General features: G+C 39.1%; 1 protein-coding gene across 4 annotated transcripts in view; it reads right to left on the reverse strand.

Annotated features, from left to right (window-relative positions):
* LOC108698393 (synaptotagmin-like protein 2) overlaps window positions 1–20,870 on the reverse strand; it is a 60,884-nt gene that overhangs the window by 7,363 nt on the left and 32,651 nt on the right. For 3 of the 4 annotated variants that reach the window (XM_018229829.2, XM_041572733.1, XM_041572732.1), the window contains exons 4-12: window positions 15,921–16,011; window positions 15,500–15,605; window positions 14,813–14,891; window positions 9,354–10,418; window positions 7,743–7,829; window positions 5,045–5,136; window positions 4,648–4,749; window positions 1,505–1,674; window positions 727–829 (exon numbers count right to left, since the gene is read on the reverse strand). In XM_018229829.2, coding sequence (XP_018085318.1) covers window positions 727–829; window positions 1,505–1,674; window positions 4,648–4,749; window positions 5,045–5,136; window positions 7,743–7,829; window positions 9,354–10,418; window positions 14,813–14,891; window positions 15,500–15,605; window positions 15,921–16,011 — 1,895 coding nt within the window. Of the gene's footprint in view, window positions 1–726; window positions 830–1,504; window positions 1,675–4,647; window positions 4,750–5,044; window positions 5,137–7,742; window positions 7,830–9,353; window positions 10,419–14,812; window positions 14,892–15,499; window positions 15,608–15,920; window positions 16,012–20,870 lie in introns of all 4 variants that reach the window. The other variant, XM_041572734.1, reaches the window with a different exon arrangement.

The following is a 20,870-nucleotide window of genomic DNA, read 5'->3' on the forward strand; positions in this document are numbered from 1 at the left end:
AAGCATTGGGATGACAGTTTACTTTAGAATATATAACTACACTTTCCTTTGAGGTCTTACACAACTCAATCTCTAACAAATGGGGGTTATGTAATAGAAGGGGCAAAGCTTGTGCCAGCTTTAATAAACCAATGAGCAACCAGACATTTTTGCCACCTCAGCAAGTATTGCATGGTTTCTATGGAGTATTAGACTTTGCGTTAATCTACAGACACCCCCAATCTCATGCACAATTCAAATATATACATAACAAACTCCTGATATTACTATAAATATGGTGGTGGCTCCCACAGGCAAATGACAGATATCAATGTATGGACTTTTAATTTTAATTTTGTTTTTATACTTTGCACCTGATATTGCATTTTTGCTCACATTTGTCAACACTGGGCAAATTTGCCCATGGGCAGTAACCAATGGTAACCAATCAGATTGCAGCTTTCATTGTTCTACTTGCAGCTGGCTTTAAAAAGCTAATCACTGATTGGTTGCTATAGGTAACTATGGTAACTGTGTTGATAAATGAACCCCAATATTGTCTTAGATAAAAGTTATTTCCACCCTCCCAACCAACTGTACATTTCAGTCTGTAGCATATATGGCATTTAGTTTCTAAGCTTTTCAGAGACTATTATACTGTCTATAGAGGCAGAATGATGTGTAATACTAGTATTGTTCAATTGAAATCAGTATCCAGTACAGATCGCTCATTCCAAAACTTCCTACCTTTAAAACTTCATTGTAAACTGGGTTTGTTGTCCTTCGTTTTACAGATGTTTTCCTTTTTCCCATTCTGGCTTTGTCTGGAAGTAGGTAAGTCTTGACATACCTAAAAAAAAAAGTTAAATTAAATGGATAGAGCAGTAACAGTGAAGGAACAAATCTATTAGAAGGACCCAGTAAAGAAAATACTGCATTCTGCGCTCCAGTGCAGTAGTAACAAAAATCTAAACCTGTGATCCTTTCCTTTTGGGGTTTTTAGAGCTTTGGGTCCACAAAAAGCCACAGTTGTTGAATGGCAGAGACACAGGGCTCATGGTTATAGGGTTGAGGCTACTACTGGGCCTGGTACTGTAAGGGGTCTACTCAACCTAGAATTGGTGTGAGGAGAGACAGGTGGTGGTTGTAATGAGGCTCAGTGGTGAAACCAGAAAGGAGAGAGGGGAAGGAGAAAAAAAAAACATGGTAAATATAAATGGAGACAAATGAGGGCTGGTTGGCAGAAACTGGGGTACATTTTGTGGCTAAGACATTTGGGAAGCTACTGTATATTTCCAATGGATCAATGCAGACTCTGTATTTTGACTCCTCAATTTGGACTCTATAGGCTGTTTCTTTGCATTGCTGTTTAACTGTAGGTTGTGCAATTGTACTGTTTGGGCACTGGAAAAAGACAGTATTCACAATTAAACCATAATGTTTTTTTCTGTCTAAGACAACTTCTCACTCACACATATTTTAATGATACTGAATAGGCTGGCCAGGCAGAACTTGGGATACTCACGGGTCAGAACGGACTTTCTTCTCATCCACTATAGCCAGGTCTCTACACTGAGACACGTTAATCTGAAACTCCCGATTCTTCTCATCATAATCCAAAGAGAACTCTACTGCCCCCTGTGCGTCCACACTGCCGAAATCCCCACTGTACACGCTGAGGACACTATTGCTGACCTGTCACAAATGATATCCTATTATTCACTTTATCCTGTAAGCACATACCAGCTCTGCCACATTCTTATGAATACAGGGCCACTGTATATACTTAGCCACTTTGAGTTACAATATGTCATTCATTTTGTGTCTCAGGGTATCAAAGCATTGCCATTGTTCATTGTTTTAATGTCTCTTTAAATGCTGACATTTACATTCATCCAGGAATCCTAGAACATGGAGTACATTAGTAAATCTCAATGTCCTTAAAAGTGCAGGGGAAGGGGTTACAGATTTCTGTCTGTAGTGCATGGCTGTTTCTAGCAAATGAAAGAAAGGTATCTGACCACCTAGGATAGATCTATGGTACGGAAGGGAAGGTACTGGATCCTGCTGCATCAGACGGAACCTTTAGCAATGAAATGTCCTTGGTAAAAGTACAAATGATACTTTTGCTAAAAGAATCAGCTTTTGTTCAACTCCCAGTATCCAATTCACAGTGGAGTGTATGATGATGTCTTTTCAGGCCTCTTTGCTAAAACAGACCCTTTTAGATCAGTGGCCCTTATGTTACCATTAACAGCATATGTCCCAAAGGATACGAGCAGGACCGGAACTAGGGGTAGGCAGAGTAGGGGCCCGCCTAGGGTGCAATCAAGGGGGGGGCGCACTTTTAAGGAGAATTTATTTTATTTTTCTTTAACCCTGGTATGCTTGACCTTTAATAGTTTTTCAATTTTATAAACCGCCTCTTCCAACCCCCTCTTGGCCGTGATTCGTACTGTAGGCAGAAGCACTCCCCACCTCCGTCTTGGCAGCTGCTGGCACAGGTACATATTTGGGGGCAATATGATGGATTTTTGGCTCCTGTTGGCACAAGTACATATTTGGAGGCAGTATTGTGGATTCTTTGTCAGCTGCTGGCACGGGTACGGATGGGGGGGGCAATATGAGGGATTGGCTGCTGCTGGCTCAGGTACATGGGGCAATATGGTGGTTGTTGGCACAGGTACACAGCTGTTTAAGGCAATATTGTGGATTTTTGAATGCTGCTTGCACAGGTACATATTTGGGGGCAATATGATGGATTTTTGGCTCCTGCTTGCACAAGTAAATATTTGGAGGCAATATTGTGGATATTTTGGCTCCTGCTTGCACAAGTACATATTTGGGGACAATACTGTGGATTTTTGGCTGCTGCTGGTACAGGTACAGATTAGGGGTCACAATATGATGGATGTTTTGGATTATGCTGGCGCAGGTACCGATTGGGGCTTGGGGGCAATCTGAGGGATTTACTGCCGTTGGCACAGGTACAAATGGGGGCAATTTGATAGGTGCTGGCACAGGTACTTGGGGCAACATGAGTGGTAAGGTGGGAAATGGTAATGCAGGACCAGGTGGGGGGCACTGATTGAAGCCCTTGCCTAGGATGCCAAAATACCTTGGCCCGGCCCTGATTGTACCAGCCTAAAGTTTCAGTTTCCCAATAGCAGCAATGATCCAGGACTTTAAACTTGTCACAGGGGGGTCACCATCTTGGAAAGTGTCTGCAACACTCACATGCTCAGTGGGCTCTGAGCAGCTGTTGAGAAGCTAAGCTTAGCGGTCGTCGCAAATTATCAAGCAGAGAATTAGGTTTGTCTGTAATATAAGCTGATGCTACAGGACTGATTATTAAATACTGATGCTAATTACACTGGTTTCTGTGCTGCCATGTAGTAATTATCCGTATTAATCACTAATCAGCTTTATAGTGTGACATTTATAGTCTATGTGTACTGTATATTGTGAGTGGGTCCTTAAACTCAATAAGTGACAGTAACACAGAGCATGTGCAGTGAATCATCAAAAAGAAGATGGGGAGCTACTGGGGCATCTTTGGAGACACAGATCTTTACTGCTAAAGGGCCGTGGTTGCCTTTCGCTGGTACAGAAGCCCAAAACATAATGTACAACATTTCTGGTCTACTTTTTTAGTTAAGAATCCGAAAACCCGGCATCTCGAACCTGTCGAGGTCTTGTATAAGTCAATGGCAGATGTCCCTATCCCAATCTGAAGATATCATAGCCCGATAATGCAAAAAATTTGAGTTTTACGGTGATAACCCAAACAAATAGAGCTATTCGATATCAAGTTTTTTCCCGACTGGACCGGAGTTTGGTCAACCTTTGTTTAATAAAAAAAAAAGGGGATACATTCGAATTTTAGTAAATAACCCCCTAAAAGTGCAATTTTATTCCCATAAATGGCCTGAATTTTGCATGTATATATTATGTGTCAGCCTGTTTGGACACTTGGTGACAAATCGCTGAACTTTGCACTGCCTGCAAGATTAGTGCCAGACATTACATACAAAATATATGAAGTGCAATGATGTGCCATTTAAAAAGGAAGCAGGGCTTGAAATCTGGTTATTAGAGTCAATAGCAGCCTGAAAGAAAAGCAGAAAAGGGCTTGGAAAACTAGTGATCTTAATAATAATAATGCAAAGGGTTGAACACTGTGAAATATAAACTCAAACCACCGCCTTGTACTATTTAGTTTTATCACTCCTGTATGAATAACCTTGAATATCCACTGCAGCATAAGAAAGAAAAGAAGACAATGCATGAATTTAGGCACAGATCGTGTAATACAGGTAAGGGACCATTTATCCATAATGTTTGGGACCTAAGGTTTTCTGGATAAGGGATCTTTCCATAATGTGGATATCCATACCTTTCGTCTGCTGAAAAATCATGTCAAAATGAATTAAACCCAGTAGGATTGTTTTGGCTCCAATAAGAATTAATTACAGTATATCTTAGTTGGGATCATTTGTTTAAAATGGAGCCTATGGGAGATGGCCATCCTGTAATTTGGAGCTTTCTGGATAACGGGTTTCCAGCTAATGGATCCTATACCTGTACTTCCTAAATGACCCTTAATGGGTTTGTGCCAGCCTTAATTGAGCGGGGACAGTGAAGCCCGTGGCCCCTCTCTATACATACCGAGGAGACGGATGCCATGTCAGAAGAGTTGCTGTCACTGCTGTGAGTCTTTCTGTGCCTCTTCAGCTGGAAGCTGATTTCAGATGCAGTGTCTGATTCAGTCTGAAAAAGATACAAGTTATAGTTGGGCACCATTCTAACAAAGAGCAGTCAGTGCAAGGCAAAGCATGGAAGCCTGGCTCGCTATGCCTCTCATCCATTGTTTGTGCCCTAAGAAAATGCAAGCACACAATGTACATGATTGTTTCATTGTTATTGTAAGTCATTCAGGGCTGACGCTCATCCTGTGCTTTAACCAAATAAGCACAAGTGGAAGGAAAACACAAAGCTTCGCTGCTCCTCTAGTGCCCAAGGGAAGCACTGTAGTCTGGACATGCCACATGCATGGAACCGTTACCTCGGAGAGAAGGGCAGGAGTGGATCTGCTCAGCTCTTTGGCTCGCTCAGGCTCCAGAAGCTGATGACTTAAAGTCTGAGGTTTATTATAGGCTGCAAACAAAACCAAAGGAGGAAATGAACAAAACATACATAAAACATGATACCATACAAATCTGAAGCAATGTCCACTACTCAATAATGATAGGCATGTGCAGGATAAGGAGAATCCTGGGGATGCGTGTGCTTTATAGGACCTGCTGGGCAGCGAGGGAATGAAATAAAAATGGGCTCCTTTGTTTAACAAGAAACAAAAAAACTACATTTGACTCACAATTCACTTGCACCAACGCATTCCACTAGAACAGCAGAGCTGCGAATGGTTGGAAATGTAAAAGCATCTTCAATGGAATCTATAATTAAGGGAGCTTCAAACCATCGTATGCCTAAATATAGCTTTGCAGAATTCCATGGAGTTTCCTGCTTTATATTTTTAGCCGGTGTGCGTGTTCTGATTTTTTTCCCCCCACAGTGCTCAATTTTGCCATTAGCAATTGAATATTTTTTTTATACAGGCAGTTCCAGGGTTACGTACGGGATAGGGTCTGTAGGTTTGTTCTTAAGTTGAATGTGTATGTAAGTTGAAAAATATACATTTACTCATTAAATTCAACAAGACATATGTTTGTCTTAACATAGTATTTATTTTTAAATTTTATTGCTCTGCAGTAGACAACACATGCCAGAGTGGTTATTAAAGCTAAATGCTAATAAAGGCCAAGCAAACCACAGTACATTACTGTAACAGCCTCTGTATGTAAGTATGACTTGTATGTAAGTCGGGTGTATGTAACTCGAGGACTCCCTGTACAATTTAAAGTTAGTACTATTCATTTCATTAACATTTACCCAATCCATTATGTATAAATCTGTTATTTGGATAAGCTCTGAAATACAGCATCACCTTTAACTATGGGGTCCTACTTAAACAAATAATTCATATTTTTTTTTACTTATTTGCTTTTTCTATGTTATGCCAATAGATCTGTCACAGGTATTTATATTCATTTATAGATTCTCTAATAGGCCACTAGGTGGCGCATACTCAAAAACCTTGCAAAGAAAACTGCTAAAATATTTGGAACTGGCTATTGCTGCAAATACCCCAAGTGTATATTGAACCTTAATGGGGTGTTTGAGAGTTACTAATGCAATTTTCATTAACACCAAAAGTAGTGTCATATTTAGACCTGAAGGGGTTTATGGCAGGAGAGTGTGGGTAAGAGACTTGGCTGTTGTGTTTACAGACAGCTGGGCTACTGAAGTAAAATAATAGACTTTTTGTAAGGCCATGGAATTCCAGTGTTTCTAATAGGACACACACTGAAGTTCCATACAGAAAAAGTGGAAAGGAGCCAAGGTATTGTAACTGTAAGGAAACAATTTAAACACTGTCTCAATAAACTGTTTATACAAAAGGCTAGGCAGATTTCCAGACAAACTCAAACCCCCAAAACCAGGAAAAATATCATTTATATACAGGCTTTGTGGGGAATTTAAAGGAATTGTACAGTGTAAACATAAAAACTGTGTAAATAGATAGGCTGTGCAAAATAAAAAATGTTTCTAATATAGTTAGTTAGCCAAAAATGTAATGTATAAAGGCTGGAGTGATTTTTTATATAACATGTCAGTCAGAACACTACTTCCTGCTTTTCAGCTCTCTTGGTTTACACTGACTGGTTACCCTGGTTACCAGGCAGTAACCAATCAGAGACTTGATGGGGGGCCACATGGGTCATATCTGTTGTTTTTGAATCTGAGCTGAATGCTGAGGATCAATTACAAACTCACTGACAGAAATATACCATGTGGCCCCCCTTCAAGTCGCTGACTAACTCAGAGTTATAGAGCTGAAAAGCCGGAAGTTGGATTCTGGCTGTTTTATTAGACATCTGTTCACTCCAGCCTTTATACATTACATTTTTGGCTAACTAACTATATTAGAAACATTTTTTATTTTGCACAGCCTATCTATTTACACAGTTTTTATTTTCACACTGAACTATTCCTTTAATATGTAAATGTTCTTTGCTTCTTAATGTTGAATGGGGATATAATCAACACCACCACTTTAAAGGAGAAGGAAAGTTGTTTACAACTTGGGGGTGGAAAATGTTAGGCACCCCTAAGTGATTGTATTGACTTATCGGAAACCCCGGGCCGGTACTCCTAGAAAACTGCACCAGCCCGGGGTTATACCAGTGAGCACCACGGATCGATCCTCTTCCAGCTTCTTCTTTCTTCAAATTTCCCATGGCAGACGAATGCACAGTAGAACAAAATAGCCGACTCTTTAGTTAAAATTCGGCTTTTTACTCTAATGCACATGCGCAGCTGCGAGAAGAAAGAAGAAGCCGGAAGAGGATCGCTCCGTGGTGCTTACTGGTATAACCCCGGGCTGGTGCAGTTTTCTGCTGATAGGAGCACCGGCCCGGGGTTTCAGGTAAGTAAATACAATCACTTCTTGGGGTGCCTAACATTTGGCACCTCCAAGTGGTTAACGACTTTCCGTCTCCTTTAAAATCTATAACAACATAAGAAAATCAGCTTTGATAAAACATTACATTACTGCATGGGGAGCAATATACTGTATGTGTGTATACATATATACTTTTTTAATGAATGAGAAGCATTAAAAAAATCCCCAAAATACTTACTTTCTGTACTTGTATAAATATTCACCAAGCTTCTTGCACTAGTCACACTTGCAGGATTTGAATCAACATTTCCCTCTAAGCACTTACCTAGGGAATGAAATAAGAAGTTATGCTGGGCACTGTTAAGGTAGGCAATGTATTATAAATATATATATATATATATATGGAAAGAAGATCAGCACTCACTGTAGTTTTGGTGAATTCGTGTTGATTTATTTGTCAAAAATCACATCTTATCCTGGATAAGATGTGATTTTTGACAAATAAATCAACACGAATTCACCAAAACTACAGTGAGTGCTGATCTTCTTTCCATATACATGAACCACATTTGGATCGAGCACCACTGGCTTTACTTTTTGGTTTGTGTGCGGGCACTGTGGGACTTCATATATATATATATATATATATATATATATATATATATATATATATTTAGATATAGATAGATATTTATTCATACTGCTATAAGAAAAGGCATGCTGCTTGAATGGTTCCATTATTTCTTTATGGTGTGAACAATGTAGTTAATAATTTCACCTCTACTCATGGATTATTGCACCTTTTGATTAATAAATTCAAATTTTATAGAGTTGCTATAACCTAAGGTTGACATCCTGCCCCTCAATCACCATACTGCCCCCTTGTTGCCATCTTCCCCTACTGTTATCACCTTGCTCTACTCTATATCTGCAGATATGCTTCAGACTAGGGATGCACAGAATCCACTATTTTGGATTTGGCCGAACCCCCGAATCCATCGTGAAAGATTCGCCCAAATACCAAACCGAATCCTAATTTGCATATGCTAATTAGGGGTGGGAAAGGCCAAAAAAATTAGTTCCTTGTTTTGTGACAAATGTTGCATATGCAAATTAGGATTCGGTTCGGTGGGGCAGAAGGATTCGGCCTAATCCTGCTTTTAAAGGCTAAATCCTGCTTTTAAAGGCTAAATCCCGAACCGAATCCTGGATTCGGTGCACCCCTACTTCAGACATTATCTCTCTCCATATCAAAGCCATAATTTTACTATTTTTCATGACAGTATGGACATTGATTCACATTACTTTATCTATGTGATTTTGCTATTTCTCAGCAGAGCAACTAGTATAACAGCTCCCACTTATATTGTCTGGCTATGTGATATTGGTGAGCAGCCTTATTCCATCAACAAAGGTGTAACTATGGAGAAAGCAAACCTGAAACTGCAGTGGGGTACTGACTTATATTTATGAAAAAAAATTCTTATTCCAAAGTTTAGGGGGGGGGCAATAACTCTAATTACATAAAATAAACTTAAATTAGCTCTAACAAAAAACCCTGTGCAATATGTAGAGTTCCAAGTGTTCTGTTGCACAATTTGTTGCAGGGCCTTCTCCTTGTTGCTTCCAAACTCCCATATCAATAATGGCCATGTTGGTATAAATATAATTTAGCCTACTATACACATTGCATCAAAGGGACATTATACTGATCCGATTTTTGAAAACAATAAATAAATGCTTTAAGAGTAAAACAAATATACAGCCATGTCAGAAAGATGCAATATTCTGGAGAATAATACATTTTGATTGTAAACCTTAATTCCAAAAATGAAAAGGATTTTAATACCATCTTCACTTTCACACGTGGCATTTCCCACCACATCTTTACTTCTTCGGTCAGCTTTAACACTGGCTGATGTCCCTTGTTCTTCATCAGAGGTCACTGCATCAATTAAAATTTGGACATTGCTGTAGGGTGTCTCCTTTACGTCAGGTTTGGTTTCTGTTGTGATGGCATCTTCCTTGCAACCTGCTATTTCTGGTTCAGAGACATTTGGCAGCTTGTCGTCTCTTGGGGAGGGGAGAACATCCACCTTGGTCTCTTTGCTTATTGAAGGCAATCTGACGGGGAGCTTTGATCTCTTTGAAGACCTGCCGCTGCTTTCTTCATTGGGTGAGGCTGTTCCATTAGTTTCAGACAGAGATGCATTTTTTGAAATGGGGGAGCCCTTGCTTTTGTTATAAGTTGATCTTGGTATCATGGAAGAAGGAGATTTTCTTGGGGGATTCACGTGGAACATTTCATCTTCACTGGAAGATAAAACTGGAGCTCTCTGAGAGAAGCTCTTGAGTTTATATGGCTGCTCAGTAACCTGCTTCACCTCTCCATTCTGTTTCCTGCTGTACTGCACGGAGACTGTATGACTTGCTGTTGGCTCTTGTGCATGTTTTGTATTTGTGGACTCATGATCTGAAGAGCTGTTCATACCTGCTGAGATATCCCCTCCTTTTTCCCAAAAGTTCTTCAGTGACTTAAACTGTCTTTTTTCTAGTATGGTTTCCTGATCTCCAGTTTTGTCTTTCATTGACTGGACTGTGAAGTTTGAACTGGATTTTACATCTTTACCAGATTCTGCATCTGGGGAGGATGGGCTGGAATGCCTAGATATTTCTGTATTCTTTGTAGAGATATCTGACTGATCTTTGTGTGACACTGGTTCACTCCAACAGACTTCTTTGCTTTGTCTTCGTTTGACTGGTATTTTACTGGGGCTGCTGCCATCCTCCCCTACGTTTCTTCTCTCTGGCACGGCTGGACTTTTTCTTAGAGAAGAATTTTTTGGTGTTGAACTCCAGGGCTCACTTTCATCTAACACATCTGCCAGTGCTCTGGGCACCATTCCATGCCCCCCTAAGGAAAAACAATGCAGTGTCTTACAGATTGCTTGCACATATGCTAAATATATAATGCAATGAACCAGGACAATAGCTTCTACAGTATTTTGCCTTTTCCTGTAACATAATTACCATCCGTCCTGAAGTTAATCTAAAAGTACCTCCTCTGGGAATAAGGCACTGCCTATGGTTTGTAAGTTCTATGTGGACTGTTAAGCTATTAATATACTAAACTGCATTGATATCATTTGTACTGCCTGTTTAGTAACTCCATGTACTGTTTTTTAAGAAACACCAGTGCAAACTGTACTTAAGTCCATGCCGGTGAAACGGAAACTGAGTTGAGAACTTCAGTTCCAGTAACCCACAGCAACCAATCAGCACTTAGCATTTATATACAGGTCTATCTTTAAGAACAAACATCAGGTTGGTTGCTATGTGTTACGTCAACTACGTACCTGTTTTTACTATAACCTCTCTATATATTAAACAGTTCTACATTTCATGTTGTTCACCTTTCAGAGATAAAATTGTGGTTTGCTTAAGCTGGCCAGAGACGCAAAGATCTGATCATATGAATCGAGGATTAATACAATTTTCGGAGCATGTGTGGAAATTCCCGATTTTTTTTATCCGGCAAAGATCGGTAGTTTGGTCGATCGGACAGGTTAAAAGATTTCTGTCGGCTGCGGGTAATATCTCTGCATGTATTGTAGATCGTACGATTTTCAGAGGGAGACTGTCACTAGCTTTGGTCGGACATAACTTTCATACGATTGCTGTCAGGGGCAATCTGTTCTTTTACTACTTTATTTGATCTGAATGGTTAGTGGCAGGTAGGAAGATGGGGAAGTCAGATTGTACGTTGATTCGTACCATCGGATCTTTGCGTCTGTGGCCAGCTTTAGACTTCAGTAAGCAATAAGTGAGTATTGCTGTTAAAGGAGAAGGAAAGCTAGCAAAGTAGTTTACTGCAAATATATTAGCCACAAGAGTGCAAGCTATGACACTATTTATTCTGTAGAATGCTCTACCATACCTGAGTAAACAGCTCTAGAAGCTCTGTGTTTGTTTAGGATAGCAGCTGCCATATTTTCTTGGTGTGACATCGATTCCTGCCTGAATTTCCCTGCTCACTCATAGCTCTGGGCTCAGCTTACAGCAGTGAGGGGAGGAGGGAGGGGGAGAGTAGCAAACTGAGCATGTTCAAGCCCTGCCCTGGAGGTTTAAGATGAAAACAGGAAGTCTGATACAGAAGCCCATGTGTACACAATAAAAGGAAAGAAATGTGGTGTTTCTTTTGAGGACTCCGAGCAGCATTTCTTTGAGGGTTTACTGGTGTATTTATATAGACCTTTCTGATAAAGCTTAATTAATTTTAGCCTTTCCTTCTCCTTTAATAAATATCAGCAACAACAAATGCTTGGAAAATGTGCTGGTTAAATATGCACAGGACATTGAAAACATCCAAGTGTTTGATAGTAGAATAAAAGAAGAGAAAATATATTTTGTCTGTTTCCTTCAGACATTCATAACTAATAATAACAACTTCTGCCCCTGTGTGATGAGAAAACCTCTCCCACTAAAAAAGATTTTTGAAACAAATGGCCCGTACACATGGCACCAAGGATGTTTTTGGCATGTACTGTTTATTAGCCTTGGGCGCTGCATGGAAGATGTGATTACCAAATGCATCCTAGGCACATATACAGGTACCTTACAGTTAATTCAGCAGGCTCTGACAAAAGCTACAATAAAGATGAGTTTGAGGTCAGCTCAGGCAAACTGAACTAATTTGGAGTACTGTAAATCTGTAAATATTAGAACAAGAACAGCTGAACATAAGGACATAAGGATCGTTTTGGGAATGGTTTCTATTTTATTCGAGTCTGCACTTTCTCACTCCATTGAATGCCAACAAATAGCATTTTTCTGTGTCTGCTGATCAGAATATAATACTGTAGAGATTTGAATGGCACAAATGTAGTTTTGCAGGTTATATGAAAAAAATAAAAGTATGCTCAAAAGGCAAAATTAATGAGAAATTGTGTCTGGTTTGGACATTCACTTAAAAAGAGTCCTGGGCAGATTTATTACAATTTTGGCTGGAGAATCCTGATAAATTCCTTACAGTTAAAAATTTATCACAGTTATGAACACTTTTTAGGCTGTCAGTTCCACACAGTTGCAACAAGCACAACTGCATGCATCCATATGCAAGTGCGTCTACTGATGCAAGACCCTGGAGCTACCAACACCCCAAAAATGACAGTAATTCCAGGGTTCCAGACAGTAGGTGCCACAGACAAGTGACATTTTCCTGACTTGGAAACTGATAGCTGCAACTTGGCCATAATTATGGCACATGCCAACAGGCTCTGTGGACTCCTTGTTACCCAACTATTTCTATATATGTACTATGATGGCTCCATGAAATAGCAGAGGATTAACAAAGTAAAGGAAAAGAGATAATAATGTTATCCCTGGAATCCACAGGACCAGATGTCCAGATGAAGACAATTTTTAATATTCGAAGCAACACAACCTTAACTTTCACCCGTGAGTGGAGGCCTGAGCAAGACTTATTGCTATTGAAGCCACTGAGAGAAAGCCAACAGCAATGACAATTAAAACCCAGATTAAAGAACACTGAGGCAATATCCCAAACTAAACAGGGATCACCCACAACAGTGTCAAGACATTTACTGAGACAACCATAACCAGTATGGTCCTAGAAGTAGTGAATTCCCTTACCAAGAGGTGGCAATATGAGACTACATTTATTACAAAAGGGAAGCATTTTGGATTAAAAAAAAGCTTGATACATTATGTCCAAAAGGTATGAATGATAGCATGTTTTCTTTAACTGTGAGTTGTATAAACTAGATATAGATATAGATACTGATATGAAGCTTTTCCTTTTCAGATAAATAGTCGTCCTTGGGGGTGGGGTAAAGGGGTTGTTCACCTTTGAGTTAACCTCTAGTATGATGTAGAGAATACAATTCAATTTGCAATTGGTTTTCATTTTTTTATTATTTGTGTTTTTTGTTTTATTTAGCTTTTCAGCAGCTCTCCAGTTTACAATTTTTTTAGCAATCTGATTGCTAAGGTCCAAATTTCCCATCAACCATGCATTGATTTGAATATACTGGAATATGAATAAGAGAGGGCCTGATAGAAAGATGAGTAATAAAAGTAATAATAATACATCTGTAGCTTTACAGAGCATTTGTTTTTAGATGGGGTGAGTGACCCCCATTTAAAAGATGTAAAGAAGGCAAATAATTTAAGAACGATGAAAAAAAAGAAATGAAAAAGTTGCTTATAATTAGCCATTCTATAAAATACAAAAAATTAACGCAAAAGGTGAACCACCCCTTTCAAGAATTTGGAACTAGAAAATATACAAATACGTTAATGATATGGCTAATAGTAAGAGTATTTGGGGCAATTTTTCCTTTCCTAAAGCAGCATGTTTTGTGTGAAACCCTTGATTTGTTTCTGAACATTTCAATGGTGGGTCAGCAGATGGCAGTACCTCATGTGCAACTCTAATAAAGGCATTAGACATATCATTGGACTTTATTGGCACTTGGACACTGGAAGCACATAATGGAATCAATGTTCTGAACACACCTCTACTGGGGGTCACACTATACTACTGACTGTTGTTACACTTGAAACATGTAGTGTGATTAAAGCACTTTTCAGCAGCTAGTCCCGCATGTAGTGGCTTCAGTAGCAGTTAGGGTTAAGCATTTACTCCTGGGGAGGGGGTGTACACTGAGATAGAGAGCTTCGGAAGAATTTAAGAAGAACGTTTTGTAAGAATTTTTAAAAGGCTAGATGGGCCCCTGATCACACTGAACCCCTAGGCATTAATCCACCCCAGTATCACCTAAAACATTCATAGCACTTTAAGACTAACCACTTAAGCTGGCCATAGACGCAAAGATCCGATCGTACGAATCATCGTACGATCGGACTTTCCCATCTCCCAACCTGCCACTGCCTAACCATTCAGATCAAATAAAGTAGAAAAGAACAGATCAGCCGATGTTCTGCCCCTGACAGCAATCGTACGAAAGTTATGTCTGACAAAGCTAGTGACAGTCTCCCTCTGAAAATCGTAGATCGGCAATACACGCAGAGATATTGGCAGCCGACAGAAATCTTTTAACCTGTCTGATCGACCAAACGACCGATCTCCGCCGGACGTAAAAAATGTTGGGACTCTCCACACCGAAAATCGTACGGATCATCGATTCGTACGATCAGATCTTTGCGTCTATGGCCAGCTTTACAGTTTTGGTGAATCCGATCCTACTATTTGGATCTATCAAACAGCTGATATACAGTAAATGTCAGAACTCTGTGCTGCCATCTATAGACCAATCTATTTTATACCTGTTTCATACAGATCTGATATGTTAGATGTCTTGCATGGCCTTATTCCCACCGGAGACAAGTCCTCTATGGTGTTTATCTGTAAATCATCAAAGCAGGGATATTAGAATAAATTCCCATTTTAGTCAGCAGGCAGTCATTTATTGAGTAAGAATGTAATTTCAGTCTAATAAACACAGCCCCCACAATCTCAAATTTTACATGAGATAAAATTTAATGAAATGAAGACAGTATACAAGCAATGTTATACTGACCAGTTATGGACAATAACAAGATTAAATCCTGTGTGTTCTAAGACATGGGACAAAATAACTAACGACAGAAATGAATACAAATACCCAGAGTTGATATGCAATATGGTTATGCAGGGCCAAACTTGGTTCCTTTTTACAAAACAGACCATTACCTTCCTACCTTTATTAGACAATTAAATGTAAGTAACAGAACGAGCCCTGCTAACACCCAAAATTAAACGTATCCAATAACTCCATTCTTGTACTTCAGTGAGCTGAAGGCCAGTATAATATAATTGTTAAGGTTTTATGTATCAGATCGTTTATTTTACAAAGCTTTTTGTGATTCCTATTAAAGGAAACTGAAATCCATTTCTAGATTATTTCAGAAGAATTATTTTGCATCCTTTTTAGCTAGTATTTGTTAGATGAAGGAACAACGAAGTATACTTGCCTCTTTTGAGGAACAGGGCATAATCGGCTCAAACGACGAACCTGAAGCTGTATTTTGCTGGGGTGACGTTTTTAAAGCAATTGATTCATCTGCAACAACTCTCACCCTGGGGGGGGGGGTCACAAAACAGACACTTTGATGAAGAAAAATGTTAAGGTCCATGGAAAACCAGTTATAATAAGTAAATCTGCCAAATATTGTTTATGTATGACACCCCAAGTCTGACTCCATTATACTAAACAAATAATGGTGTGACTGCGATTCTGCGAATGGTTTGCAGTCCATTCATTCATTGTATTTATTCATGTTCAGATAACATATATGTTCACAGGGCCATTAATGGGTTCCTGAGCTGCCTGTAAAGGGTTAAACACAACAAAGCAAAGCAGGTACTGCTATCCGCAAGTCAGAAGGAAATCACCTTTCATTTCCTTGTTCCCCGTGAAGATTAGATATTGGAAAAGAGCTCTGCTGAAGTTCTGCGCTGCCCTTCTTGCTTCCATTGTCTTGCTCTGCACAGAAAAAGAGCAAGTATTTTATTCCACATTCCCATGCCAAATGATGTAGCCTTTCTTTCTGCTGATGTACAGTACTAGGGAAGGTGCGTGACTGAGGAATGGGGGGGGTCATGCCACACATTTTTTATTATTTGTAGTTTTTGAGTTATTTAGCTTTTTATTCAGCAGTTCTCCATTTTGAAATTTCAACCATCTGGTAGGGTTCAAATTAACTTAGCAACTATGCACTGATTTGAATAAGAAACTGGAATATGAATAGGAGAGGTCTGAATAGAAAGATCAGTAATAAAAAATAACAATACATTTGTAGCCTTAGAGAGCATTTGTTTTGTTTTTTTAGATTGGATCATAGCTCCCCATTTGAAAGCTGGAAAAGAGTTAGGCAAATAATTTAAAAACTATAAAAAAAGAAAAAATGAAGGCCAATTGAAAAAGTGCCATTTTATAACATACATTTTATAATATTAATAATAATATAATGTTATAATAATAATTTTAAAATATTCTATAACATTTCATAACATTCTAAACGTTAATTTAAAGGTGAACCACTCCTTTAAACACAATCAACAAGAAACCACTAAAATGAAAGAAAAAATGCAGAAATACTCACAAAAATACATGCACCAATAAAGATAAGGTAGTTGGTTAATATATATTTATTATATAGAGTTCAACGTATACAAGTGCAGGGGTAGTTCCGTGACATAAATGACAATAGCACTATCAATAGCGACAGAGATTTAATGTGACACCCAGGGAATCACTGATGCAAATCCACTCCAGGACTTGGCCATATCCGATTCCTGTTTAGAGAAGAAGTCAGCAGGTACAAGCAAACAAAGGTGGAAGCCGAGCTGGCTTAGAAATGGGGGCATGATACTTCTGGGCACTGTTAATCTTCTGAGCTGCACTTACACACATGGATAATAGAAGGACGAGAAAAACAAATGCAGGAGTTGGATCTTTCCTGTTAGACAGGAATTGCACAGGAAGCACAACACACACACAAGTGAGCTGAAGCACAACATGGAGTAACGGGAGTACACAACACCTGCTCAAATATCAACTGAACACTATTGAAAAACTGACAGATGGAAGGTCCTCAGCTACACTTGGATTTTAAGGGCTGTTAAAATGTAAACAAACAAACAGCTATAAATAAAACTGACCTAGTGCAGAGCAGTGGAGAAGTATAGTATATCCAGTATACGCAATGTGTTCCTCATGGGAACGGCCTGATAACTTACATTTACTAATCGCTGGTTCCCATTTGTAGCTCCAACACCTCTTATGAAACCACTGCTCACAAAAACTGTCATATACACATATACAGAAAATGGACTATGTCTATACACATGCCATTTGGTGTTAAAATGTGTGCACAATGGATGACTTTTGTAGAAATGGTTTAAAAGAAACACTGTCATAAAGGAATGTATTACCACATGCATGTGCAAAACTGCTTTGCGTTGACTCGTGCACATTAGAAAAAAAAACACCACCACAACTATAAATCCTCCATTTTTTATTATTATGATGATGGACCCTCACATGCCTAGATTTCCCATTTTCTTTCTAGTAGGAAATGCTGAAGTAAGCAGCAGCCATTTTGCATTTATAAAAATTCTTTTACAACCACTGGCATATTTGGGCTTGATTTTTCCATGGTGACTGATGAAATTGATATTTTGCCAATATGTACCTCTACCTAGAGATTTATAGACAATTTTTTTTATGCAATACTGAATTTAACAGGTTTTTGACATGATAATTTGCCGGACTAGCTACATTTGCATATTTTGTTACCCCATACCTGTATTAAATCAAAACAATGAGAAAAGCGGGTAAATAGACCTAATTTAGACAGTGTGTAAAATGCAATTTCAGATGCAAGTCACTCAGTTTTTTACCCACAGCTAGGGTTACCACCTTTTCTGGAAAAAAATACCGGCCTTACTATATTCTTGCCATTTTTTCCTATTAATTACATTGACATAATGTTACCGGCCAGGCCGGTAAAATGCCGTCCAGGTGGCAACCCTACCCACAGTGTAGAGGTTTTTTTTACCAGAATTAAAATAGAATCTTGGCTATGAGGTGGTATTCTTGTGATGGGTTCAACTGTGGGCAGTGGATGAGAACTTTAGTCGTCTGCAACTGCGCTTAGTGACTGTAAATGAGCATTCCTGCTAATGTTAAGAACAAAGGTACCATAAGCACTGCAATGTAGGAACTCAGCTTTATAACTCCCAATGATCCCAAATGGAAAACTGGGACATTTTAGAGATGTAGCATTGACTGTAATGGTAACACTTTATAATAAAAGCGCTCATTAACCATTTTTTTGTTCTACTTTTATGCTACAATATCTCCAAACAACACAAGCAGTAAAGTGACCTTATAAGCCAACAACCTATGGCCTCTTTATCTAGTGTGAGCTAATAAGCTGTCAACACTATTAAATTTCAATAAATTTTTATAGAACAAATTCGAGTCTGACACCCCTTTCATAGCACAATGGTGGGTGCTATATAAATAAAGCATAACATAGTAAGTTAGGTTGAAAAAAAGACGTATATCAAGTCCCACCCTAACTGCTTATCATAATAAAAGATAAGAAATAATGGTCAGCAATAATAATTAAGGGGACATTAATTACTTTTCTGTTTAAAGGGCCACAATCCCTCATTTTCTGTACGTAATTGCCTAATCTAAATATTAATAGGGGGATTTGGTAATGCAGGCAAGCACTGCTGTTTTGACATTGCAGATAGTGTGTACTGTATGTGTGCTTGCAATCTAACCTGCAGGCTGTCAGAAGCGTAATTAGAAGCGCCAGGCCCCTCTGCAAAAAATACTTGGAGGGGCCCAGCTCCAGGGTGGAAATAGACCTCTCCTGCTCCTTAGACACTTACTCGCACCCAAACTAACTGTAACCATGATAAGGGCCAGGGCAACTAATCTCCCCGAACTCTCTGCCCGCCGAATGTAATGTACATTCCGCTAGAATGTAAATCGCCAGCGGGATGGCAGTTGGATCGCTTCGGCTTTCCGAACTTGCCCAAAGTCTCCTTGTGAGGCAATGGGGCAAGGATGTCGCTTATAACAACAAAAAAAACATAAATAAACATAGTAACTATTATTTATATTATGTACTTCTGCCTGTAAAGCCCCCAACACGAGCAGACTATATGATCAATAGCTCTCTCTATATATAATGAAAATCTTGGATTAAACTTGTATGTACCAAGGACAAATGATGAGATTAAAATCTCTTTAAGAACACAAGGAAACAAAAAAAAGGAAACCCCACCCTTAAAGATAGGTTGGTAAACAAGTTTAACCGGTCAAACTAATTTCACTGTATGCTAACCTGGCATGCACACTGTACTCAGCGAGCAAATGATTATTTGTGCAGTGCATTTGTCACGCTTGTCTACAGCAAGTGCAGCATATTATTCTATCCAGAGCACACTGTGCCCTCATTTAGGTACTGGAAAAATACATATCATCAAATGAAAATGTGCTTCTGAATTTGTAATAAAATATATAAAATTTGACTTCCAAGGCTGATGGCACCAGTTCCTGGCAGGTATAAGGAACAAGGAGGGCACACAGGCCTTACCAGATTTGCAAGAAGACTGAGGCCGCCTCAGGGTTAGTAAAGCACTGGTTTAAAACCTTCAGTGTGAAGCAGAGAAACTGTGAGGGCAATGCTGGGAAACATTTTTTACCACAGCAAGTCAGCATTTCCCCATCCAAAATAATGGCATTAAACATGCCCTTCTGGTGCAGGCAGCATGGCAGTTTCAGAGGGCATTGTTTTGGGAAAAGACTATTCTTTGTCTCAGCCAGAGTGTAGGCTGTATTAGCCCATCACCTCCAGTGAGGGGAACAATTTTTGGCTGATAGGGGTACTTTAAGTTGGGATGTTGTCATTTTCGTCAAGTCTTCAAAAATTATTGGTGCGTGCTTCTATAGGTTTAAATCTGCTTATTATATTAAAGGAACAGTTCAGTGTGAAAATAAAAACTGGGTAAATAGATAGGCTGTGCAAAATAAAAAGTGTTTCTAATATAGTTAGTTAGCCAAAAATGTAATATATAAAGGCTGGAGTGAACAGATGTCTAATAAAACAGCCAGAATCCAACTTCCTGCTTTTCAGCTCTATAACTCTGAGTTAGTCAGCGACTTGAAGGGGGGCCACATGGTACATTTCTGTTCAGTGAGTTTGTAATTGATCCTCAGCATTCAGCTCAGATTCAAAAGCAACAGATATGACCCATGTGCCCCCCCCTCAAGTCTCTGATTGGTTACTGCCTGGTAACCAGGGTAACCAGTCAGTGTAAACCAAGAGAGCTGAAAAGCAGGAAGTAGTGTTCTCACTGACATGTTATATATCAAATCACTCCAGCCTTTATACATTACATTTTTGGCTAACTAACTATATTAGAAACATTTTTTATTTTGCACAGCCTATCTATTTACACAGTTTTTATTTTTACACTGAACAATTCCTTTAAAGGAGAAGGAAAGACTAAAATTAATTAAACTTTATTAGAAAGTTTTATATAAATACACCAGTAAAGCCTCAAAGTAATGCTGCTATGAGTCCTCTGTCAAAAGAAATGCCACATTTCTTTCCTTCCATTGTGTATACATGGGCTTCTGTATCAGACTTCCTGCCTTCAGCATAAACCTCCAGGGCTTGGGCTTGAGCATGCTCAGTTTGCTCCTCTCTCCCTTTTCCCCTCCCTGCTGTAATCTGAGCCCAGAGCTATGAGTGAGCAGGGACAGACTAAGGCAGGAAGTGATGTCACACCAAGCTAATATGGCAGCTGCTATCCTAA

The sequence above is a fragment of the Xenopus laevis genome, chromosome 8L (genome assembly GCF_017654675.1).
Source record: "Xenopus laevis strain J_2021 chromosome 8L, Xenopus_laevis_v10.1, whole genome shotgun sequence".
NCBI classification, from domain to species: domain Eukaryota; kingdom Metazoa; phylum Chordata; class Amphibia; order Anura; family Pipidae; genus Xenopus; species Xenopus laevis.